General features: G+C 42.3%; 1 protein-coding gene across 1 annotated transcript in view; it reads left to right on the top strand.

Annotated features, from left to right (window-relative positions):
• The window catches only part of LOC135912318 (zinc finger protein 37 homolog), a 74,720-nt gene extending 48,531 nt beyond the window's left edge, over window positions 1-26,189 (top strand). The window contains exons 6-7 of the mRNA XM_070520972.1: window positions 14,425-14,823; window positions 25,311-26,189. Of these exons, the coding sequence (XP_070377073.1) occupies window positions 14,425-14,823; window positions 25,311-25,798 (887 nt within the window). The 3' untranslated portion in view covers window positions 25,799-26,189. The remainder of the gene's footprint in view (window positions 1-14,424; window positions 14,824-25,310) is intronic.
• Window positions 26,190-26,506: the final 317 nt, after the last annotated feature.

Here is a 26,506-nt window from a genome sequence, read left to right as displayed (position 1 = left end):
CCACTGTAAAAGCTTGGTATACTAATATGTATTGCAATTGTTTTCATAAGCCTCCTCTGTAAGCCCATTTAACTTCTCTGAGACATATCTTTGGCTACTCCAAACACTACTCCAAAACAAAAAAAGGGCATGGGCCAGTCATTGATATCACTTAATCTCTTGAATGTTATGTTGTTCAGAGAAAGTGATGCAATTCCAATTATGTGCAATCTGGCTTCATGTATAGTAGCTCTTCACATTGTATATTATGTCACAGTAGGTGAATTTAGTTCTTTGGACCGCATTTACATTTATTTCGTGCATAAGTGATATTCACTAATTGTCATCACTGTAGTGCCGCATTGTGCACCTAAAATCACTCTCCTTTCTCATTTTTTTTTCACATTCTAGGAGTCAGTAATGTTTATGTTATTTTAGCATACATTTCATACACTTGTTTTGTTAAGGTTCCTTGAATGTTTCCTCTTGCTGTGTTTGCAGCGACCATCATATGCTTCATTCCAGCCTCTATTGTACACCTTTGAAGCAGTACCAAAAAGAGGTCTTTCTAGTTGGTTTTGATACCATGTACCTGAACTGTAATGTCTTTTAGTGCATTTTAGTGAGCCTATAGTTGTAAATTAGGGGTTGCTGTGCTATGGGATTCATATTACAAGTGTCCATGTGCACTAATTGTGGCACATTTAATATGTACCATCCAGGTAGCAGCAGATGACGGACCTAGGTGGGAGATATGTGTGTTCCCTGCCAGGATGCCAAAGGACAAGTCCCTGTGCATCCTGAATAAAGGATATGTTATGGTACTCCATAATCAGGGTCATCATTAAGAAAGTCTTGTTAACATTTGATTAAGCCCTTTATATCTTTTGCGCAATCTCTTAGCAACATTTTACTGCAAATAACTATTTCTTGACTTCACTATCATTTTTTGACAATGAAGTTATAAAGTAACACATGAAGTGCTTATTTTGAGTGCACTTATTCTTGAAATTTTTTATACCTGCATTGCATACTTGAAGACAACTTTTCTGATGATCATATTCTAGACACTAGCTTAAAAAATGGAAGCGTTTGTCTTGGTGGCAGCAAAATGTCACTGTGTTGCTATCACTCATTTAAGAAGAGAAAAAAAAAACATCTGAAGTAGGAGCACGACTGGCAAAAGCAGTGTAACAATATTATTTTGGTTTATCAGACAAATTGAAGACTAACTGCAAATAAAGGCATGGCTTCTTAAACAATATAGCAATGCACTGAGGATAATTTATCTGTAGAAAATGTTAAATATTTAGGTTTGGCTGAGTAAAAAGCGCAAATTCTACATTATATATATGCTACCTTTTATATACCTCCACTGATTGAGCTGTAACACAGTTCCCTTGATGAAGCATCAAGAGAAATGAGCCAGAATTCAGTGTTCAGCATTGTCTTCTTTTTGATAGTCTATCTGGACAGTGACATTTGATTTGCACTTCTAGTTTCTGAAATGTGTTAGGGATTCTAATGGATCCTAATGCTCCAGTCCAAGTCAAATGAGTTATCACCTAATGAGGCAACCTTCAACTCCACAAATATGTGTCCAATTTCAGGATTCAGACATCTTCAAGGCCAACAAGCTAAAAACTAAAGCAAGTGGAGAACTTGCTGAGCTACGCTTGAATGAACTAATATGAAACTGGACTGTTCAGTCGGCTCCTAACCTTCCTTTATGTTCCACGAGAAGTCATAGACTGCTTCCAAATCTGCTGGTCACTTGCCGTGGCATATTAACATCTGATAATGATTCTGAAATGTTCAGGTGTTTGAGAAAAATCTTTTCGTTTCTGGTCACTTCTTAATCTGCACCACCAACTTTGAGCAGCTTGCACAGGTGCAACAGCAAATACAGTTGCACTTTATATGAGCTGTAACACAGTTCCCTTGGTCGAAACTGCCCTAGGACTGCACAATGGTGGCAAAATTCAAAAAGTTAACTAGTTAAAAAGTAATTAATCAATCCCAGTACTTGGAAGGGTGTTTAGTTTTCTATTTTTCCTGATGGTGCCACAGTGCACTCTCCAAGCCCTTGTAAACACAAGCACCATGTTGCATCTTGTATAGAATGCAACTGTACTGCTGGGCTGTTAGGCCAGCTCTGCCATTATAGTTAATGGGCATTTGAAATATGGAAATTAAATATGAAAAGCCACGTGATGGAGCACTTGCGCAGGGGCATTCGTTCGGTGAACAGTGTCGGCTGCATCGTGACTGGCGACGAAGAAGCTGCAGGGCGTTTTTTATCTCATTGGCAGCACTCGGCCAGCAGCATGCATTTTCACCATCGCCCAATGGGAGCCGACCTTATTCACCAAGCGCACGCTTCAAAGCAGCGCGATACCACTGTTCAAGCGGTTCGTCACGTGGCTTTTTTCATATTTCGGGGGTTTTCTTTACAACCCGGAAAAGAGGACTACGTGAGACATACTGTAAGGGAAACAACTCAATCAGTGGTTTTTGAAGGTGCTCTACAAATCTATGTATCATACTTGGGGTCCTCAGCTAATAATTAACAAGTTGGGTAATTAAACTTAATTAATGAGTTATGGGGAAAACAAATAAAATTATCCAAGTTTCTATAGGCTATTGCGAAAAGCATGCGTTTGGTTCAATTAGCTTCATTTTTAAATTCTTGGCTCAAGTTATGTGGGACACCCTGTATTCATATGCAGATACAACACACGTCTTCTGATCAATGTGATCAAAGCTTTTATGAAGCAGTTATTCAAATGCTGTAAGTTCGCCCATTTCATTTCTACATTTTCATCATGAAGGAAAGTCTGTGGTTCTTGCATAAGTGCATTTGCGCACCATTATATGCCATTATGTGCACCATCTAGGAAAATGTGACACACCACTACCAAGAACAACACCCGCGCTATGCCACATGTGGTGATCATCTCAAGGAGCTAGTCGGCGTTAGCACGAAAAAAGTGTGCGTGCAAATAGAAGTGTTACGCGACAGCAGCTTCATTTCGAATTAATTTCTGCAGGTGAAGCCATCTGTAGCATTATCTTCATTACCGCGAGTCCTCATTTGCCATAATCGCCAGTGCCGTACATGTGCATTTGACTCGAGCCATGGGACAACATGCTTTGAATCTTGGCTACAATGGTCGCTACAGCTGCTGTTTCACCTTTGCTTTTCCTTTAATAAATGTGAGGTATGATGGTAAGCCACATTGGCTGCTGTTGCATTGTCCCTACAAAATACATTGGACTTCTTCAGTTATATGTCTCCGAGGGTCCCAAATTCCCGGAAGCCGTGTTTCAGCCAGTATCTCGTACAGTCCGGAATGGTCAGGGAAGGATTATCAAAGAGGCCAATTGAGACATTTGCATAATACTGTTCACGATCAGAAGTCGGGGTAACTGTGGTGCTTGTAAATTGTAAAATAGAGGCTGCTTAAAAATGAGCCATATTTGTTGAATGTCTTGAGAGTATAATTTATTTGCATGTATTCAAACACTTCTCACTTTTGAAATAGTTCTCTTGCACATCAATACATGTCTTCCAGCATTCCCGCCATATGCGAACATGTCCTGGAAGTTGTTTTTCTGGAACAAGTTGAGCACCTTTTGTCGATTTGAGCTTCATTTAAGAAACTGTGAGAGAATTGCAACCTCTGAAATGGGTTTCTACTCTTGGGAAGAGATAGAAATAAGCTGCAGCGAAACCTGATGTATGATACTCCTTTCTCATTGAGGATCATGAGTAGGGATGAAACCTAGGTGTACAGGTACTATTCTGAAATCTTTGCTGTGGAAAAGCTCATTGTCGCCATGAAGAAAAAAACAATGCTAAGCATGTCCGCAGCTCGACAAAGTGCATGGTCATTGTGTTTCTCAGCATTCACATCATTGTGAATCGGGAATGGCCAAGCTATGGATAGTGAGTTTTACTGCCAAGTTTTAGGGCTAATGAGGGAGGCTTTTTGGAGAAAACTGCCCTATCTAGGACACACGAAGAGCTGGATGCGGCACTGTGAGAATGCATCCTCTCGTAGTTCACTCCACAAACACGAGTTCCTCACTCGAAACAACACGCTTTCTACTCTACTCCTCAGATTCGTCTGCGGCTTATCTCATTCTCTTTTCAGAATTGAAAACCCAACTCGGAAGTCACCAAATTTGCATGATTGCATTAATCAAGCTCGAATCACAGAAGGGTGCTTGGTTCATTCCTGAAGGAAGCTGTCGAAGACATATTTGCAAAATGGTGCAGTTATGCTGCGAGCTCTGTATTGCTATGCAAGGGGACTATTTCAAAGGCGACAGTGTTTAAATGCACATAAATGAATTACTTTTTTCAGAACAAAGCCTGTATCAAATTTTTTTTATACTGATTTTGAGTCATTTGCTCTGTTTTCGATCAGAAACCTGTGTCTCTGTGCTACAGCAGCAGCTCTCCTGCAGCAGAAACATTCTGAACAATTGTTGCACTCCTCGTTGCATGTGTCTTGAGATTGCAATGAGTGTTTTTGTTTCTTACATATATTAAAAAGAAATTAATATTCTACAACATTGAATAATTAATTCTCGAATCAGATATGAATTTAATGGGAGGGTGGGGCTGTTCAATTGGTATTCGAAGTTTTATGTATCTACACAACCTTAATGTAAACGCTTTCATGTACAGCAAGGGTATTCTTGCCAACCTAGGACCACAGCATGCATCATGTGCACCAGCCTGTGCTCGAATATAGAAAATTGGAGATGAGTGACAGATCTGCATGCATTTGGGTCATCTATGTAGTCTAGAGTGTCTTGCCAGGAACTTTGTGCCATTTAAACTTGCTTACTTCAACACTTGCTAGGGCACAGGTATGTCCAGTTGACTAGCGTTTTCATTCTAGTGACAGCAACAGATGTATATCTCAGGTGTATGTATGATGTGTGTGTATGTGTATATATATATATATATATATATATATATATATATATATATATATATATATATATATATATATATATATATATATATATATATATATATATATATGATGATGTATATGATGATGTATGTATGTAGATATATGTGTGATGATGTATTTAACAGATGTAGTGGTTCTGTGGATCGCATTATGTTATTCTTGAACTGTGAAGAAACGCTCTTGTGGTCTTTTAAAGTATGCCAAGCACTTTTCTACAAGCATTGCATGGAAGTTTATGCCAATGCATGATGTTGTACAGTGTCTGACTGGTGCAGTATGCTCAGCCAGAAATATTTCGCAGCACGAGGAAGGGTGAGGGGGCACATGCACTTCACCTGGAATGGGAAGAGGAGGGCTTGAATTTTAACATAAAAGCTTAAAATGGGGGTTGAGGGGTAGGTACATGCCCAGTGTGCTACCCCCTGGCCACGGCCCTCCATGGAGGGGTGACGTAGCCTCCTACGTACCAACATTACTAGCTAAATTTGTTCTTTTTCGGTTTTTGACGAATGACAAAATTGGGGAAGTCAAAACATAAACAAATTTACGTGACAATCACATTGATGGGCATCCATGTCCTGGCTGCAAGTTAGATGAAAACCCTTTATTCTTGTGCAAGAGCCATTTTTTTCTTAAGTGTGAAAGATGTATTTAACAGATGTCATGTTCCGTGACTCTAAAAAAGCCTTCACCAATACTGACCAATACTCTTTCAAGAGAGAGAGAGAAGTTTAATGATACAAAATGCAGAGAGGTCGGCCTGAGGTATATTCCTCTAGCCAGCTACTCGGCGTTGGGGGAAGGGAAAGAGGGAAAGAAAAAGGGAGGAAAGAGGTGCATGATGGGTGGCGATGACGATAGAAGGAAGATGTAGAACATATGGCAAGCAATTTGGCATGCTCAAAACCTGCAATCCGGGTCCGCAATTTTTAAATAGTTCAGTAATGCCTGGATGGCCTTGAAACAATGTACTTAGTGAATGCTGGGGGGAACATTGGGACATTTGTTGTTTGAAAGAAGAGCCAATTTGATCAAGGTACAGAGTCTAGAAACATAAGTGCTAAAAAAAATGCTGCTTTTTTATTGCACCAAAGCTATTCTAGTCTTATGAAGTTGGTTTGGCATGAGCCAGTGGATAATTGATTGTAATAAATTTATGTAATGTACCTTGAACTGTAGCATCAAGCTCCGAACCCAAATATGTTTGCTGGCTCAGAGGAGAAATTTGTGTAGGTGTGTTATTGTTTGTGTTGCCTTTGACAGTAACCTCCGTTTCGTTACAGATGTATCCATGCCGCCTACAAAACACACAAAAAGTTGTGTTGTTCGGGCTTTGCAAGGAATTCACTTAACCAGTTTCTTCTTGGAAAGCATCCGTTTGCTGCCTTTATGGCATGACATGGCTCTGTGATCTGTGATTGATTTACCATTGTGATGTGACTGCTTACTGATTGCCGCCTATGCTTTTTTTGCCTGGAACAAGTCTAATAGCGAATTTGCCTGCAGCCTCATTATTGTATTGAAATCATGAAGAAAGAATTTTGCCTGTCTTCAGAGATTTGTTCAAAAGTTTGTGTATGTGGGGTTGTGTCAGTAACAGAAACACTAACTGGCAAATAAGTTACCTTCACTGCTCTGTAGTTTGATTTTGCTTTTGCTGAAGCAAATGGAAGATTATCATAGAAAATGATTACAGTGCACAAATAGAGAGACAAACCCATGTTGAATGCACAGAAATGTGGCTGGCTGCATTCTTATGCACTAGCAACGGTGCTGCGATTCTAATCTCTGAATGCTGTTTAATGAAGCAGACGCATCTCATTTCTTTGGTAACAGCGCGAAAACAACGATGACTACCCATGCTGTGATAGCAAGAGAGCCGAATTCATGGCAGTTGTGCTGGCTCTACACAAATTGGGCCCATCAGTTACGTCATTCGTTGTGGTCATTGATTCATTATCATTGTGCTCAATCCTTTCTGCTTCTTGTTTCTCACGTATAATGTGGACGTTTCATTCAACGGTACCTACGTCCTTGAGAGGTGTGCATTTAACTTGGGTGCCTGGTCATATAGGACTAATTATAAATGAAATTGCAGGTTCGTTAGCCAAGGCATCCATAAGTGGCCCAATTCTCCTGTATTGCCCTCTTGACTGATCATACCACTGCTGCTATATTTTGCAGCAGTGTCATTATGCAGGCAGTGTCAGGCTCCACAATAACTCCATAGACTACGGACTTCTACACTCTTGGCACAAAACACGAAAAATTGAAGTTTCCATCATGAGGCTGTGCTGCCGTGTACTTAGGTGAAACTTCTATCTACACAGGTTTGATCCCTTCACCATCTCGTGGGCATTTTTTCTGTAATAAGAAAAAATTTACTAGAAATCCCACTTTACAATATTGGCTTAGATTTAACTGTGCCATTTATCCTATCTTTTGGAGCCGCCATTATTGGGTTCATCCACAGAAATGTTTGCTTGTAAATCCAAAGTTGCCCAATTGAATCTAATCAATTACCATGTTAGACTCACTGTTTCCCCTCCCCACCATGGTTTTGTTTTATTAATTTATTTCTTTTTTATCTGTCTATCTATTATTAGTCCTTTATTTATTCATGGTTTTGTTCTGGGTGCTTTCTTTATTTTTGACAAAAATGTTGCGTTCCATGATCCAACGTTCAAATTGTTAATTCCCTTGTATTCGTACACCTAATTTAACTGCTCGATTCATTGACAATCCTCTACTGTGGGTGTGCGCCACAACTGCTCAGGAAAACATCAACAATAGCTTGGGTTGTTTGCTGCTGCTAGACTAATATTCACCTTTAATTAAATCTTGTTACATTTGGTGGAGGTTGTTGGAATCCCTCAAGTCACCCTGGAGCTCGACACTCGTAGGTTACCCACCAACACCATGACTGAAGCAATCAATGCACCGTCTGAAACAATGGCTGCTACTGTCGCTTGTGCCGGCGTTCTCCATCAAGGCAACCTGGCCATCTTCAGCGGAACTGGAGAACATGACGTCGAAGGCTGGCTCACAAACCTCACAAACCTCACAAACCTGTGGTTTAAGATTCGTGAATATGACGTCTTGAGTTGCTCCACATTGAAGACACATTTCAGCAAAGTATTTAGTGGCCCCTTTGTCCACAAGCTACGTGCTAAACAGAATCTACGCCAGCGAGCACAGCAGCAGGGCAAGACTTCTCCCAGCTATATTGAGGATGTATTGCATCTCTGAAGCCATGTTAATCCAATGATGACAGAGAATGAGAAGAGCAAACATATTCTAAAAGGTACTGAGGATGATGCATTTCAAATACTGCTTGCCAAAAGTCCAACCAGTGTCACCATTATCTTCAACCTTTGCCAAAGTTTCGACAAATTGTGCCACCAGCGTAACATCTATCATGGAAATGTTCCTTAGGCTGACTCCATCGCGGCCATTGCAGTTACTGCTTGCTTGTCGTGTCGGACTTCAGCTGAAGCATTTCATTCGAGAGGAAGTGATCCACCAGCTATCGCTGCTCCCTCTTAGCCAGGAGCCTACCCAAACCCTAACTCCAGCAGTGCAGCAAGCCATCCGTGTCCAGATATCTGACACCGCCCCATCTGTCCACCTGCTAGCTTCTGTGACGGCACTTCTCTCTTATGCCGACTTACCCACCTATATTCAAATCTCCTGCGGCACCACTCTCGTATGACGGCTAGCCACCCCGGGTCAAAGCTCCACTACTCAATAATGCTGTCACGATCGCAAGGCAACCGCCACAGTTGAATTTCACCGCACTACCAACGCACTGGGTTCCTCTTTCTCCCCTTTTCACGACAGTTACCCCAGCTTCTTTGTCAAGCCGAAACGAGATGCATGCCAGACAGCAGGCCTATTTGCTTTGCCTGTGGAATTTGCTCACATTGTGCACTTCCGTCGTCATACCATGTGTGCTAACCATGGCACCGTCGACCAGTTTTGCTGTGTGCTGCAACATGCCGCCAAGATTCATTGCCAAGATGCCACTTACTTGCCGCCAAAAACCCTTCCATCACGACCACTGTTCAGAGAGCTGTCGTTCTCCTTCTCCACATCGACGGTTGCTGCCATCTATGCATCGTCGGCCACCTACTTTTGAGGGAAACTGATTAGTGCAGTTCCGGAGGAAAAAAAAACATAGCTCATCGAACTTTTTAAGACCTCAGTTTTCACTGCATTATGTCATTGACGTCCATGTTGAGCGAGCATGTGCACAAGTGCTTGTCTGTACCGGGCCCCCATTTCCCTCCTCCATGAAAATCTTTGTCACGAGATTAAAGAAGTCATGACTTCTCTATCTGGCATAGTACTCTGCACTGCTAGTTCGCAATGCATTCATCCTACAACTATGCACCCCCGTGTAGTCATCTAAGACGTTTTATACATCATCGAGTTTTTTGTTTTACTATCTTGTTCTCATGATCTCTTCATCAGATTGGACTTAATGTCGTGTCATAGTGCCATCAACAATTGCAAGTGGCCCTTTCAGTGGTATGTGACTTGCCATCGGTGGGCGCCGACCTCAGTGTTCACAAAGTCTTTGTTGATGCTGACATTGATCATTCTCTGGAGATGTTGGTGCTTGTGACCTTGTTGTGTACTGCCGTGCTAGAGTTAACTGTGGCATTTACATTATCTGACATGCTTGCTCATCACAAGAACTTATTTCTCCCATTTACCGTCCTCACTGTTAGGTCTGAGTTCACTTCAATACCTATATGCAATAGACCTCTCCTGGGGTATGTCCTATGGCACTGGCGACATCACAGCATGATGCCACTGGCACATATGCAGTGATCCTGGTTGGCGAAACACCGCCTCCGCCAGCTCTTAGCGAGGTTCAGTCATGCAGTGCTTGTTGCAGGTGTGCGCCATGTGGACGCTTTATTTTTGCTTATTTTTGTTAAACTCCACTGTTGTCAGTCAGATTAGTAGTATTGTATGCTAGAGAGCATCACTGTTTAATAAAAGGTGTGGTGTAAAACTGTTAACGCTGGCTTTTTTACTAGCAGAGATTAACAACATGGTGGTTTATAGTGGACAGCGACATTGGCTTTTTGGATATTTGTTTTGTCGTGATAAAGTGTGCAGCAAAAAATAGTGGCAGTATGGGCTCACCTTTGCGTAGGAAAATAGAGCACATTGTTGTGTGAATGTGTGTGAGTAGCGTAATGCGCGATTAGCAGTGCGTCACGTTATCAAAAATGTGGACGAGCTGACATGTAATAGGGGCAGTCTTAGTGACTGGGCATCGGCAGAACTTCAGGGCTTCCCTTTGTTGTACAGGTGGGAATAAATGAGACACAATGATCAGTGAGCATGTTTATCTCAGTGTCATTCACGCTATGTGGAGCAAAAAAATTTTTTCAGTATAATCTGTTGGCCTAAACATATTACTGTAAATGAGCTCCTCACATATCTAGTTCTTCCGGAAGAGCGTATGCCTCGCCACCAGAAATGTGCATGCGCTATATAATCATGTTTTTACCATTCCTGATGCTGCGTGTGTACATTTCGCCACAGGGATTGCATAAAAGACGACCCACTAACCTTATAGCGCTTTATAGCAGATATCATGTGCCTTAGCTAAAACAGTGAACATTCTTGTTTTATTTCTTATTCTTATACTTCTCATTATGACAGAAAATTTATGCTGTGATCATGCACATTAACACGTAAAACTAGGTCTTCTAAAATTGAAACCAGCAAATGGAGGCCGCAGGCACAGTGAAGTTAATGCGCAACGAATTCAGTATGATTTATACACACTTCATACATTCTGCATTCTGATGACTTAAGAGGAAAAATTATTTAAAGTATGGTGTTTAAAATTCCTATTCGGCTGAGTGTCCTATGAAAAACGCTGTAAAGGAGAGCCCCTAATTTTGAACACCTGGGGTTTTTCGCCGTCCACCTAAAGCACAGTAACTACAGGTTTTGCCTTCCACCCCCATCGGAATTTAGGTGCCACCACCGGGTATGGCTGATGGTGGTAGACAAATTAATCTTGTATATCGTTTAAGATTGCAGTGTAAATGGACGCAAATTAAGTACATTCACGTCAGTGCAATTCCATTTTTTTTTTCCAATGACCATGCGTTTAAGTGATGTGTAGTTATGGCACGGGGAAAATCCTCATCTTCTGTAGTAATAAATTTTCATTCGAAGAGTAATGTAATTTTTGTGGTTGTTTGATCTACGGAAAAGACATTCTTACGAAATAACCATATGCTGACTCTAAGGTGCCGTGCACTTGGCAACAACGTGTTGTAGGATGGTTACTTTCTGAGCACAGTTCCTTGATGCTGCCACTTCAGAAAATAGCAATATGCAAAATTTTCAATCGTAGCCATTTAGATACAGGCAGCGCTCCTATGCATAAAATGAGTCGACTGACGTTTTTTTGCCAACCAACGCCCACGTCGGGGGGCGGCAAATGAGAGGGGCGCTCCCATTGACGTCATGCTGTTTGCAAATAGGAAGAGGTCTATCCGCATCATTATGCCGTGACCATTAAGCGTGGTGAGACTTTAGTATTTGTGTAAGCTGTCATATGCATTGAAAAATTTGATATTCCCAATGGCTCCACCCGTTTACATCTGGATGTCATACCTGTCTCATCATTCGGCTACACCATTGCCGTAGGCCTTTCACCATCTCGTTGAACCCAACTTTTTACTCTCCTTAACGGGTTCGTTTCTTTCTTTCGACTGCAACCAACTATCCTTGGGTCGCACAACAAGTGTCTCATACCATCGACACCGGTTCCCATGCCCCCTTGCAACAGCATGCATATCGCGTTTCCGCAGAAGAGCACACAGTTATCACAGAACAAGTAGACGACATGCTGCGGCGCAGCATCATTCATCCTTCTCAAAGCCCTTGGTCGTCACCTGTCGTTGTAGTGTGCAAAATAGATGGCTCCATTCGATTTTGCTTCAATTATCGCCGCCTAAACACGATTACAAGAAAAGACATTTACCCACTGCCTCGGATTGATGACGCTCTTATTTGTCTGCAAGGTGCTGAATACAGTGGAACCTCATTTATATGTTGCTGTCGCATACAATTTCCCAGCGCCAACATTCACAATCAACAACACAAAAAATGACCTAATAGAGTTATGCTCATTTTTTACTGGTTCATAAGTTCCCAGAAAACAAGATTTTTCGGCACCGATGTTCAGCACGTCGCCAAACTGCGATCGCATGATAAGTTTCCCGGCTGCTAGATCCCATGTAAACAGAAATTTGGATGGGGCGTCCGCAATTGACAACAGTATGCAGCTGCCTGCCACGGCAGCTTCGCCGCAATACTTGCCTGCCCCTCTCTCATGAAAATGCCAGAGCGCATTCTGTTTCTCACTTAGGTACCAGCAAATCTTCTCCGGGGCCGTCACACGCAGCAATCACAGTTGATAACTGCCAATCCTGTTGCAATAAGCATCTTCACCTATCTTTTTCACAGCGCATGGTGCTGTCGGAAGTGTAGCGCACGCCTTTAATTGGCGATAATCAAAATGCACCTCCGTTCTCTGCTACAGACTGCTATCGTATATGTTTTCCGGCCACTATGCTGTGTGAACAAGATGCGCGAGGTGCGCGCAATCGAGAACAATATGTAGCCACCCATCTCGCGTGAAAACGACGGGGCACACGGTTTCTGATTTCGGTACCAGCAAATCTTCGGCCCAGTCGTTGCATGCCGCATTCACAGCTATCGCCACCAAACATATTGCGATAAGCATCTTCACCTATCTGTTTTACAGCAGGTGATGCGTAGTGCCATTGATGGGGTACTTCATGCTTTTAGTTGGTGATAATCCAAACGCGCCGCTGTTTCCTGCTGCAGGCATGAAAGCGTCACGTTTCGCTTCAGCACCATCCACCGTCGCCTACAAGCTCGATTTCATTTCGGTTTCCCATCGCTCTCTTAAAACACCACATAACAGGAAAAGAACAAAACGCATGTAAGGTCGCCGGAGCACCACCAGCTCAACGCACATCGGCGCCTCGTGCTGCGATGATCCGCCCGACGCTTTGCATCACATAGATGTCAACGATAGTTGAGTCTGTCAAATTTCTTTAATTTGGATTGTATGTTTTCCCGGTTAGTATGTTTTTCTCGTGTTTTTTTTCCGAAACACATGCACGAGATACTTCGGTACTTGTCTTTATACTTCTGCTCTGGCTATTGGCGCGTTCCCGTGGCTGAGGCTGACCGCCCAAAGACAGCGTTGATCACTCCTGATCACCTGTACGAGTCTAACGTTATGCAATAAATTATGTTCTCTCTTTATATTTCCCTCTCAACCCTTCATTGAGTGTTGCCTACAGGCAACTTACCAAGTCTGCTTTTTTTCTGAGTTTTTGGCCAACACTGAAACAGGCAGCAGGCGTCATTTGTTGTTTTAGAGCAGGGGCACAGGATGAGGGAGAGTTTTTGCACATGACCCACTTTCTTTTGAAAGTACGATGCAAGATCTTTGGCCGCAGTGCTGTCACACACATGGTGTAAAGCAAATGAAATGTGCAGCTATGGTTCACATATGAAGGCAACTGTCTGTACAAATCCCACCTGGAGGCTTGAGGTGAAGCCACTTCCAATTCTCTACCTTGTTTACCCCCTACTGCTGAAGAAGACTGCAAAATATTTCTCTTACAATCGATTATGCTTATTCTCAATGTGGTTAGTATGTTTATATAGCAAATAAACATCTTTTTCTGGTATTTATATGTGCGGCCAATGAAGAGCTAGCTGTAATATCAAACTTGCAGACCAATCCAGCCTTATATTTGAGAGTACAGATTTGTATCTACTGAGGCTAGTTATTTATGTAGTCAAAAAAGCACTTTTTATTTTTTAAAGTGCTTGGAAGTTGATCTCTGTTCTCCTCTACCAGCAATTGTGGTGTCAATTTAACCTCCATAATGCTGTGTTGATTTTTTTATCACTTTGCATATTTTTCATTTTTATTTTATATTTCTTCCATTTGTGGTAATATTTTATTTCGTATGTTTCATGTGTTCAAATATCTATTGATGATCTTGTCGTGCTGTATTGTGATGCAAAATAACTTGTAATATATTGTTTTATAGGTGAGTGCAATAATGTTTATTGGGGCATAGTACTGAAATTGGTTGTCACATCCCACCTCTGTGTTGTGAGCTATAATGTATGTATTAAGAATAATTGTATACAGATATGTATACAGGAATAGGAAATTGTGCGAGACATTTACTGCGCCAGCACACTGTGGATATCAGAGTAATATTTGGGTTACCAGGCCAAGGTCACCATGTGTTTAGCCTTCATGTGTGGCAACACTTTTTGATTGCCAGAGGTAGCACTTTGATTCCATGAAATATAGGACATATTTCCACATTGACGTCCTTTGCTCCTTGGGACTTTGCAGATTCCTTGCTATCGGAATCCCCGGAGCAGTACCTTTCACTCGTGTCCGTATGTGGCCAGGTGCATTCCTGCCGGCAGTGCACTTACAAGACTAAGCGCAAGAAGCACATGACCCAACACCTGCGCATACATACAGGCGAGCGGCCCTTCAAGTGCCATCTCTGCACGGAAGCATTCCCTCAGAAGAACAGCCTGACACGTCATCTGCGCACCCACACAGGCGAGCGCCCCTATCAGTGCCACCTGTGCCCAGAAGCATTCACTCATAAGCACAACCTGACACGTCATGTACGCACCCACACTGGAGAGCGTTCCTTTCCTTGCGTCCGCTGCGGTGCATCCTTTTCGCGGAGGGACCACCTCATGCGCCACATGTCCTCTCACTCAGCGGAAAAGCCCTAAAGGTCAGCAGCTCGCAAGTTTCGTTGTAGAATAATCGATTGATCAACTTTCCTTGTGGCTAAAAATAATTTATAAGCTGCATTGAGGGATTTCCAGCTCTTTATATCGTAGAGCTTTTCTTTTAATATTACCTGAAGGAAAGTTCACCCTGCCATAAATGAGAATTTTTTATAGAATGCCTTCAAGTCACTTCACCTATGCCAGCATATCGAAATTATATTTTGATTGTGTAATGGCCTAAAATATGTTTGTAACTGTGTAAGTAAGGTTGTTGAAATTACTCAAAAGATACGAATTGAGCAATGCAAACAGAAACATACACTTGAGTCAGGGTACAGTAGTATGTACCAAATTTCTTGTCTTTGTAAAAAATTTAACAACACATCATCATCATTATTTATTTATCGTCGTAATTTATTAACCCTTAAGGATCCTTAACAGGGCATTACATAGGGGGGGGGGGAACAGTATTGAAATAACATATAAAGGAGTGAATGCTATACAACAATGAATCAAATACGTTACAAGTACAAAGTGCACACACACAAAAAAGGATTCAGTAAGGAGCAGTGAAAAACACAAGGCAAAAAAAAAAAGGCAGAACACGCATCCTTCCATAGAAGGATGGGATGGAGCGAGTAAATAGGAATAAGCTAACAAACGAAGATATACCTTGTAATAAAACATTGACACTCAACAGGACATTGAAATACAAGACAAAGTATACAAAGCATAATGTAAATCAATATCTTCTATTGGACAATGCCTGTATCGTAAAAGTGGTGTGAGAAAACAAAAACGCATAGTTCATGTTATGTAACAAAAAAGCTCAGTTAAGGACTGCCTGAATTTGTCTGGATTTCTCTCAAGAGCAACTGCTTTGGGAAGGCGATTCCAGTCTTCAATGTCTGGGGAAGAAACGATTTATTGAATGCAAGAGTCGAACCATGAAGGCGTTGCACGCTGTAGAAGTTGAACAGGCGGCAAGAAGTTCGAGCGAGTGGCAGTAACAGTGTACCATGCAGGTTAGGAAAGTTGTGACATAGCTTATGGAATAGGCTGAGACGTGAGATTCTGCGTGAAGTTCGCATTTGACACAATTGTAATTCCTAGTTCAAATATTATGTTTTAGTAACAACTATTTATTTATTATTATGATCTCTTAACATAGTACACACTGTTTTATTACAGAATAAGCTATTGTGCCAGCTGAAGTGTTCTCAAGCTGGTCACAAGCTGAAATGCATGCCTCAGCTGAGTTGGTTCTCAAGCTTTAAACGTCCAGTGTCATACTTGTGGTTGAGCATTAGCAAACCCCATAACACTGGTCGGCATTCACACACCAAGGTAACAACATGAGAAAGTGAGCACCACAACTTTTGAGAAGGCATCGGGGTTGTTTGGTGATGTCATGTCTGCAAACCAAGTAAAACTTGTGCGCAGTATTGAAATGGTGTAGTGGGTGTGTGCAACCAAAACATTACAAATGCTTCAAAAGGCCTTCAAGGACGACTGCATTTCAAGGTTACAGTCCGGGAGGTGTCACAAGGCATTCAAGGAGGGCCGGGAGGAGGTTGCCTGCGAACACCATTCTGGACGCCCAACAATGACCAGAACCGACGAAAGAACCGACGATGGATCGTGTGCAGATTACACGGTGTGATGGAGCTTGAGCAGTGTGGGCGTATAACACGGTGCGATGGAGCCTTCGCTTGAACAGCGATACGCTATCAAGTTACGTGTAGCTTGGAAAGAATGCGACCAAAACATTCCAGATGTTTCAAAAGGCCTTCAAGGATGACTGCATTTCAAGGTTACAGTCTGGGAGGTGGAACAATGCATTTAAGGAGGGCCGGGAGGAGGTCGCCTGTGAACCTCGTTTCGGACGCCCAACAACGACCAGAGCCGACGAAAACATGGATCATGTTCGCGAAGTTTGGCGTTTCGACCGTCGACTGAGCATCCAGCAAATTGCTGACACCCTACACGTGTCCACGTTTGTGGTACATGGGATAGTGACCGAGGATCTGCAAATGCACAAAGTCTGCACGAAGCTTGTGCCGAAAGTGTTGACAGAAGATCAGAAAGAACTTCGAGTTTTGCACTGTCGTGAATTGTTGGATTTGATTAAAAATGAGCCAGACTCTATAACTCTGTCGTAACTGGAGATGAATCCTGGATGTTCGAGAATGACCCAGAATCGAAAAGGCAGAGCAGCGAGTGGCATTCAAAATCATCCCCCCGCCCCAGGAAAGTACAAATGAGCAGTTAAGTCTCACATCAAAACGATGCTCATTGTCTTCTTTGATGCCTGAGGAATCGTCCATTTTGAGTTTGTACCGCAGGGAGAAAGTGTCAACTCAGCTTTTTACCTGGAGCTGCTCAAGAGATTGAAACGCCGGGTCGCGCATGTGAGGGCTGACATCAACGTCACGGTCAAGCTCCACCATGACAATGCCCTCAGCCACACGCCCCTTCATCATCAACGGGGAATCAAGGAAACCTGCCAATTTACTTCTTTCAGAGAAGAAAAGCAAAGGCGACACTCAGCAAACAGCCACATCACCATCAGAATGTCAAATCAATAGTAAATCGATTCTAAACGGAACAAAAGTGCCTTTTCGTGTAACAATATAAAACAATTGGATGCTTTCAGTGAATGGGCTTGTGAACTCGCTTCCTTATTCCAAAGTTTGAGGCCCACAATTTCTTGGCTGCTCTTTCCCAGATTAGGCATTTATGTTCCATAGATGTGCATAGATCATAATGCTTTAGACATTGCAAACATCCTATAATTATATCCCAGTGAACGACCGATATCCTATCAACATCCAGGTATGATCGATACGTCCGTATCCCGTCGTAATATCTAAATGACGTCTTACTAAGATTTATTTCGTGTATAATAAGTAGCCGATATATTGAAGTTAATTCTACGTTAAAATTGGACTCTTTATAGACATTACATACTGAGAATGTAGATGTGTACGCTCCACGTCATATCGATTTTGCTGCATCTTAAGTTGAAGATTTACTTAAGATGCCATATTGGTTGGGGGATGTAATAAAAGTTTTGTAGTTAAGTTTTTATGGCGACTAGATCTATGAAAGCGTTTATACCCTCGAGCATTATTGAACATGAACTGCAGTTTACATTGAATATGATACTGAAATTTTGGAGCAGTAAAAGGTGGGGAAGCATAGGCTCAGGTTAGACAGCTGTAAGGCTTGTCGGAAATCTTTATAGGATTGTTCTGAAACGGGATAGCCCATGGCCATGGCATTGTGCTTCTGATCACATGGCGCGTCTAATGTATGTTGTAACAACATGACAAAGTACTTTTTTGGACCACTTATAAATGTGTAATAACTATGCAATTACCTATGTCCCTCGTGAAAACAAACAAACATGAACATATATCTCACTCGACTGCCAACACTCGCTGTCACAAAACGCTGGTGTGATGAAGAGCGGGAACTGAGGGTAGCAAACTCTTCCCTGCTGTCTCTCCCTTCAACGCATCTCTGAAACGTGAGATTAAGTACGTGACCTCTAGCGCTAGGCGCGCGAGTAGACACCATCCATCTGGGCTCGCGCACGCTTTGACTCGTCCGGTGCTAGGGTTACCTCTAAGATAGGAACGGCTGGCGCACGGCCGTGCTATAATTATGTACGTTTAGCATCGACACTTCGTTGACTCCCCCCCCCCCCCCCTTCCTGCACAAGACGCCCGGCGGGCCTATATCGGAGGTAGTGTAATATATGATGCAGTCATATTGGTGCAAATTACGCCCAGACTGTTAATTTTATCTAGTCTGCGACTAATCGTCACATCTTGAAAGCACAGCCGAAGCCACCTTCCAGGCATCATCGCCTCGCGCGAGCTCTGCTTCGTCCATGCGAACTCTCGCCATATCCCTAAAGTGTGCTGTACGGTGCCTTCACCTCAACATGTCTATATATACGGCGGTGCACGCTTTACAGGGGGTGGTAAATTTTCGACAACCATATAATCTTGTACGAGCCGCACATGTGTATGGGCAGCGTCCACAACTTGGCAGCCCGAATATTGGGAAAAAAGTTCCAATTGAGAAGCGATGCGTATGTTGCGCTGATGCCGTGTGCGCATTTTCACAAGCCGGTATTAGATGGGGAGAGCGGTGCTTTAACCTCATGTCCGTGCTGAAGGTTGTCGCGGACGCCGAGGAGCACGAGACGCAAGCAGGTGAACGCAATTTATGCATTCAATTGAATATAAACAACGCAGATAGAACTCCCATGTCGTATTTCTCATGTAGATTACACGCGGCCACTCATCCCATATCGGCGTAACCACGGTGATAGAGCTGTTCACTGGCTTCGTCCTCGATTTTGTGGTGCTCACCAATTTTGGTGCTGGGTGCGAACGGGCACCAAAAGATGACGACCCGACCTAACAGGCTTGGAATAAGGATCAGGTTTGCCAGAAGAACACCATTAAGAAAGCCGGTGAGATGGAAGTTGAAAGTGCACTGATCCTTTTTCAAAGGGCACTGCAAAAACAAAAGTGCGGCACACAGCTCTACTTTCGGATGGTGACAAATCGCACCTTCCTTGCCTTACAAGAAGCCAGTGTATGGATACATAGCTGTGGGAAAAGAAGATTGTGTGAATCATCTTGACTAGAGAATGCGCTCTTCACTGTGCACCCTCATTAAATCAAAGCAGAACTACTCTGGAGCTGGCAGCATTGCATGCAGGGATAAGCTAACTGGTTACCTAATTACTAAGCTGAATAATTATTGTCATTGGGCCTTGAAAGTGCACATGGGTGATGCAAAGGGCATGCATAAGGCAGTCACGGCCACGTATTACCACACTACTTCGAATGATGTGACGACAAATCAATCTCTCTCTCCAGAAGGCCCATAATCATGGTGTTGACAAAATGTTGCGAAGGCCAAAGGAGAGCCTACTCCGAAGCACCGCCACAATCTGTCACCCCATGTGTGTGAGGCACTTCTTCCTGTGTATAAGCGCTTGTATGATGAAGCACTTCTTAGTGACATGAACGAGGAAAGACTCAAACAACAAAAATCTCCACTCTATGACATGGGCACGTACCTGCACCAAAGGAACAGCATGCATCACTGTTCACTGTGCAAGCAGCTGGGGTTGAGGCTGCATGCAATGAAGTGTAATGCTGGGAATGAGAGAGCATCAGCAGCCGTACTCAATGAACTGCGGCTGTATCCTGGCCACACCAAGTGCATGGCGGAGAAAGACTGTCACGGAGCAGCATGTGCACACAAGCATGCCTCTGCTGAAAACTTGCAGCGTGCACTCAGAAGGCATCACCGGAATGACTGCAACTAGGCAGACTATATTCCTGGACTTTAGTGATGCAATGGCAGTTGTATACATTTTAATATTTTGTAGTCTTCTGTAATAAAAGTAAGTTTCCTTTATTTTCTGTTTTTCATGTTCGCTCAAAATATCGCTTTTGGTGTTTTCGTTAATTTGCAGAAGGGATATCTCGACCTTCAGGGCACACAGCCATTACTTTTGCATTGGCATGTAGCTACATGCGTGTAGCTCGAAAGGTCAGGAGCAGATTTTTAAATTTTGGCTTTTGATTTTGAAATTCGTAAGTTGACCACTAATTGCACCACATGTTAGCCATTTCTAAACATTAAATTTTAATTTGCAATAAAATTTTTGACACCTGATCTATAAAAAAAGTGCTCCAGCATTTCTTTTCCTTACATTTTATAGTATCCAACCATATGTCAAATTAACATTCTGGCTGGTAGGGAGCGTTCTTTCTGTTGTACAGATAAACAACTATTCATTTTAGTTATCTCTGAACTATTGGCCATTTGTAAAATTAAATTCCATTCTTGAAACCAGCATGACTCAGCCAAGTCAGGGTGAGGATCTAAAAAAAATTTATATTCGAAAATCCATGTCCCCCCTTAAGGCATCACATGCGCTAAATTCCAAGTAAATGTTATTGTGCAAAGGCAAAAGATCTAGCAGAGCTGTGTGTATGCACAGGCATTCGTGTCGGGGGTGTAGCAGTGAAACGTGCTGTGGCAGTGTTGCAATTGATGCGAACTGCAGTGCAAAGCCAGGAACTTCGTGCCATTTAAATATGTGTACCTCGTCACTTGATTGCCTACACACATGGCCAATATACTGGTGTTTTCGTCCAAGTGATAGCGACAGCAGTATGCATTTGAACATATTGTTGATCACACTACATTATTCAGTAACCAAAAAAAGCTTCGTGTATTACAACATGCCAAGGTGTCTTTGTTACTCTGAAGTTTTGTACAATCTAGGAAGTCGGGGAAATTGTAATTGAAGTACATTTGGACAATAGTGACGTTGATGAGTATTTTTGTCCTGGCTGCAAGCTAGGTAAAAGTTTACTCTTGTTCAAGAGCCATTTTTCTCTTAAGGCGTGAAAGATGGATTTAATAGATGCCATGTTCAGTTACAGTAAAAGAGGCTTCACCCATACTCGCCAATCACACTTCTGATGCACTGAGTGCTGGCAAGAGCATTGGGACATTGGTTGTTTAAATTAGGAGTGACTGTGATCAAGACTAATTGTGTTGTGAACTTAATGTCCAAACACTGATTCTTTCGTACATAAAAAAAGGTTTTTGTTTCGTTGGGTAAGTTCAGCAGGAGTCAGTGAATAAGGATTCGTAATAGATATATGAGATTATAATATATTGTGAAGCAAAGCACTGTGCCCCTGCCTTAGTATGTCTGTCTACACAAGAAAGAAGTACTTTGTGTGGGTGGAACTGTTAGTGTTTATGCTGGCTCTGACAGTGATCCTCATGCTGTTTCAGACGTGTCCGTGCCACCTGGAAAAACGTCGAACAATTTGTATTGCTTGGGCTTCGACTGGAAGCCAGCTCGCCTGATTCTCAAACAGCATCCTTTTTTTTTCTTTGTTACTTAACACAGAAGCTTGATCTATGGTTGATTTATCATTGTGTTAGGGACACAACCCTTTACTGATTGCTACCCATGCTATTCTTGTCTGGAGCAAGTCTAATGGCAAATTCGCTTGGTGTCCCATCATTTTACTAAAGTTATGAAAAAAAATAAAGGGTTTTATTGCACTGACTGCTATGTAATCAAGGTGTCTACCAACCGGGAAAACAGGGAAAACCGGGAATTCTCAGGGAATTTGAACAGTCTGGAAAAACTCAGGGAAAACTCAGGGAATTTGTGCTTCCATCAGGGAAAATTAGCTGTAACTTTATTGAAAGGGAACGAAAGTCGTGTTAATGCTGGCTCCAGTAACAGAGGAATCGCAACGAATCGTCATTGACGCCGTGTCATCGGCACGATGTATTGCCAGAGTAGTTAACGACCGATTTTCTAGACGCCCGATTTTTCGGACGTGCCCGATAATTTGCACGGTTTTGCGGCACCAACAAGTACTCCATATAGTCAATGTATACTGCCCTGACTGCAGGTCTGAAATGACATTAATCAAAGCCGCCACCGCCGCTATTTTGATTATCTCGCCGCCTCGAACCGGCACTCTCGCAGGCAGATCCGCTGGCAGCCGTAACCACCACCGCGGCAACGTTAGGCCTAGCTGCTTCTATGTTCGCTATTAAGCTTCTTGCCGTGCGGTGCCGTGTTTTTCATTGAAATAATTTGCCGCTATCACCAATGGCGCCGACTCCGCCTTTGTAATCCTCGCGATTGGCTTTGAAACTCGCAGAGCACAGCGCGTTGCGTAATGCCAGTCTCCGAAAGTTAGCTTCGCCTCAGTACATTAGTGTTAGGCGGTGAAGCATAACAAGCGTGGGAAGGGGGCAATTGTCACGGGACATAGTATGTATTCCTTAATTACACATGCGTGCACCCCGTCTCCTGTCACAGTACAAGCCCTCATATGCCTAATAAGCGTACTGGCAGGCCTTCAGAGCTTTTTCAGACTTGCCTGTGGTAATTTTAGCCCTTAAAGGCAGTTACAGACATGCATTAATTTTTTTCACACTGCCTGTTTTTTTTTCGTTTTCTTTTGCGGCCCCTCGGAAATCCGAAAAATCAAATGTTGACTGTACAACTGACCAAGAGGATGCTTCAGATGATCCATGTGGTGAAAGCGTGCTAGAAGGAGGATGAGAACAGAAAGGACCGACGCACTGAGGAATTAACGGGAAAGGAATTGCCGGCGCCTTTTTGAAGGAGCTTGAGCTAAAATAACTAAGTGTTGGCTGACGCTGAGACACAGGTGACCCTCATCCAAACCAAAATAAATCGTTTAAGCAGTGAAACCCAACACTGAGATGTTGTGTACGGGCTGAGAGTATGTCAGGACAGTTGAGGTTGACTTTCCAGCTGCTGAGAGAGAACCTTAATAATTAGTTGTGACAAAGTTCAGGACCTCATACAGATGAGCTTGCTATCAGTTGATGGAAATAGCTGATATTAAAAAAATATTTACTTATGTATGCATCTCCTTTTCATTCGTATTTGAAAATGTTCGACTCAATTTGGAATGGGCTTTACCATTTCTTTCTCTGTGCATTTAACACCTTCCTTCTGTTTTCTTTTTAAATAAAATAGATATTACTCCTTACTATTCAAACTGGATTAAGTCTTTTTTTTGTTTCAGTATGCTTACTAGAGAGTGACAGCATCGGGCAACGTGGTGTCGGCCTGTCTTGACATAAAACAATGTTCTGGCTCATTCAGGGAATTTCGCAAAGGTGCTCAGGGAAAACCTGGAAAACTCAGGGAATTTGGAAATGTCAACTTGGTAGACACCCTGGTAATGATTCGGGTAAAATAGATATACCCTGCAATGTATGAACAGAGAATGTAATACACAGTGTGGAATATTGACTGTTTTCGTGTATACATACGTGCAATTGCATGTGTGGGGTGGGGGGTGAAGGCGGGGAGGGAGGTTTTGTGTCATGTCGCTGTTGCTTAAGAAATGCAACAGGATCATGGAAAGTGTTTACAATGCGCTATTGGAGTGAAAGAATCCCTTGTTTAATGCTCAAAGATGGGACTGTCTCACCACCTTCAAATTAAAAGTAATTTGACTATTTAGCCCTTCATTGAGTGTTGCCTGCAGGCAACTTACCAAAAATATTTTTTTTCTTGCTGAGTTTTTGGCCAACACTTAAACAGGCAGCAAGCATCACTTGTTGGTTTAGAGCAGGAGCACAGGATGGGAAAGAAGTGTTGCACGTGGCTCACTTTCTTTTGAAAGTACGAAGCAAGGTCTCTGGTCGCAGTGCTTTCACACACATGGTGTGAAGCAAATCCCACATGGAGGCTTGAGGTTAAGCCACTTCCAATTTTCTACCTTGTTTACCCCCCACTGCTGAGAAAGACCGAAATATTTCTTATAATTAATTATGCTTATTCTAAATGTGATTAGCACATTTAGATAGCAAATAAACATATTTTTCTGGTATTTATATGTGCCGTCAATAAACGGTTTTCAATCAATCAACGGTTTAGCATAATATAAAAATTACAGGCCCAATCTGACTTCTATGTGTTGGGAGCCAAAGTTTGTACTTTCCAAGGCTAGTTATTATTTTTTTGATAATGTTGCTTTCTTTTTAATGTTCAGAAGTGGAGCTGTATTCTCCTCTACCAACAGGTGTCACATCAATTTAACCTCTTATATATGCTGTGTTGGTTCTTATATTCTTTTTTTAGTTTCCCATATTTTTCATTTTGTTTTGTAATACTTTCTTTCATTTATGTTAATATTTCATCTCATATGCTTCACAAGTTCATATATGTATTGGTGCTCTTGTGCTGTTCTGTGGTGCAAAAGCAAACATGTAATACTTTGTTTTATTAGTGAGTGCATAAGCAATTATTGAGGCATCGTACCGAAATTGGTGGCCAAATCCCCCCACTGTATTGTGAGCTGTAATGTATGTATTAGGAATACTACTGTATTTAGATATCTATACAGAGATAGGAAATGGTGTGAGACATGTACTGCACCAGCTCACTGTAGATATGAGAGTAATATTTGGGTTGCCAGGCCAATGTTATCAAGTTTGTTGCTTTCATGTGTGGCAAGACTTTTTAATTGCCAGATGTAGTACTTTAGTTCCATCAAATAGATGACACATTGCTATTTCTGTTATTATTTCTGCTATGTTATGTTATTATTTCTGTTATGTTTCTGTTGTTTATGTTATTAGTATTTCTTTTACGTATTTCATGTACTTTTCATTTTTTGTGCATGTATCCACTTTGTGTACCATGCTTGCCCTGTGTGCTTGAGTGTTTTGTGCACTGGGAACGGGTCGGGGAAGGGGACTAACACTTAGTCAGGCATTCGTGCCTTTTTGTCAGCCTCTTTGACAGAGATTCTCTGTATTTTTTCTGCCAGATATTCATTCATTCATTCATTCATTCATTCATTCATTCATTCATTCATTCATTCATTCATACACTGACTTCCTGTGCTCCTTCTGACTTTGCAGTTTCCTTGCGATTGGCATCCCGTGAGCAGTACCTTTCACTCGTGTCTGTATGTAGCCGGCTGCATTGCTGTCGTCAGTGCGCTTACAAGACTAAGCACAAGAAGCACATGACCCAACACCTGCGCATGCACACAGGCGAGCGTCCCTTCAAATGCCACCTGTGCCCGGAAGCATTCACTCAGAAGAACAGCCTGACACGCCATCGTGTGCGCTTCCACCTGGCAGAGCACCCCTTCAAGTGCCACGTGTGCTCGGATGCATTCATTCAGCGCAGCTGCCTGACACGCCATCTGCGCACCCATACAGGCGAGCACCCCTACCAGTGTCACCTGTGCCCGGAAACGTTCACTCAGACTAGCAACCTGACACGCCATTTGCGTACCCACACTGGAGAGCGTTCCTTTTCCTGCGAACACTGCAGTGCATCCTTTTCGCGGAAAGACCACCTCAACAACCACATGTTCTGTCATGCAGGGAAGAAGACTTAGCGGTCAGGAGCTTGCAGTTTCTTTTTTCCTAGATTGACTGATTTGATTTTGACACATTGATTGACATATGTCCTGTCTCTTGGAGGAGAAGCCCTAAAGGCCAGGGTGTCACAAGTTTTGTTGTGGACGAACTAATTGATATTTTTTCGGCATAAAATTATTTATAAACTGAATTGAGAGATATCCAGCTTGTAGAGCTTTTCTTTTAATATTACTTTAAATATTACCGTTAAAAAAGATATAATATGCCAAAATCAAGATTGTGGGATAAAATTGAACAAAGTTTGTAAAGACACACTTGTATCTACTAAAAAAAATGTAACAAAAATGATGAGTTGTACAAAATATATTGCTATCACTATCTCTGAAAAAAATAAAAATGTTTCATTGAGCAGTTGTTTCACTACAAAATTCAAGTGCAAGCTCTTTTTTCATTCATTTAATCATCCTTATTCGCTCGCATCCATACCCCTGTATGCCCTCAGGTATTTAACCTCGCATTAAAAAAAGTGCAAGCACTACACTTTGGTGTTCCAGGCTGCGGCCGTCGATGTTCCGGGCTGGCTTGCATCATCGTCGGTCTCAGATTCAAAGTCCGACGAACAGTTAGCATCCTCAGACTCGCTGCTGCTCAGTCCATCAATAAAATCAGCAACAGACACAGAGAAATCAAGCGATCTGTGATCTTTCGAAGCGCGCGTGCCGCTT

This window comes from Dermacentor albipictus, chromosome 6 (assembly GCF_038994185.2).
Source record: "Dermacentor albipictus isolate Rhodes 1998 colony chromosome 6, USDA_Dalb.pri_finalv2, whole genome shotgun sequence".
Taxonomy (NCBI): Eukaryota; Metazoa; Arthropoda; class Arachnida; order Ixodida; family Ixodidae; genus Dermacentor; species Dermacentor albipictus.
This window is presented reverse-complemented; position numbering and strand designations above follow the sequence as displayed.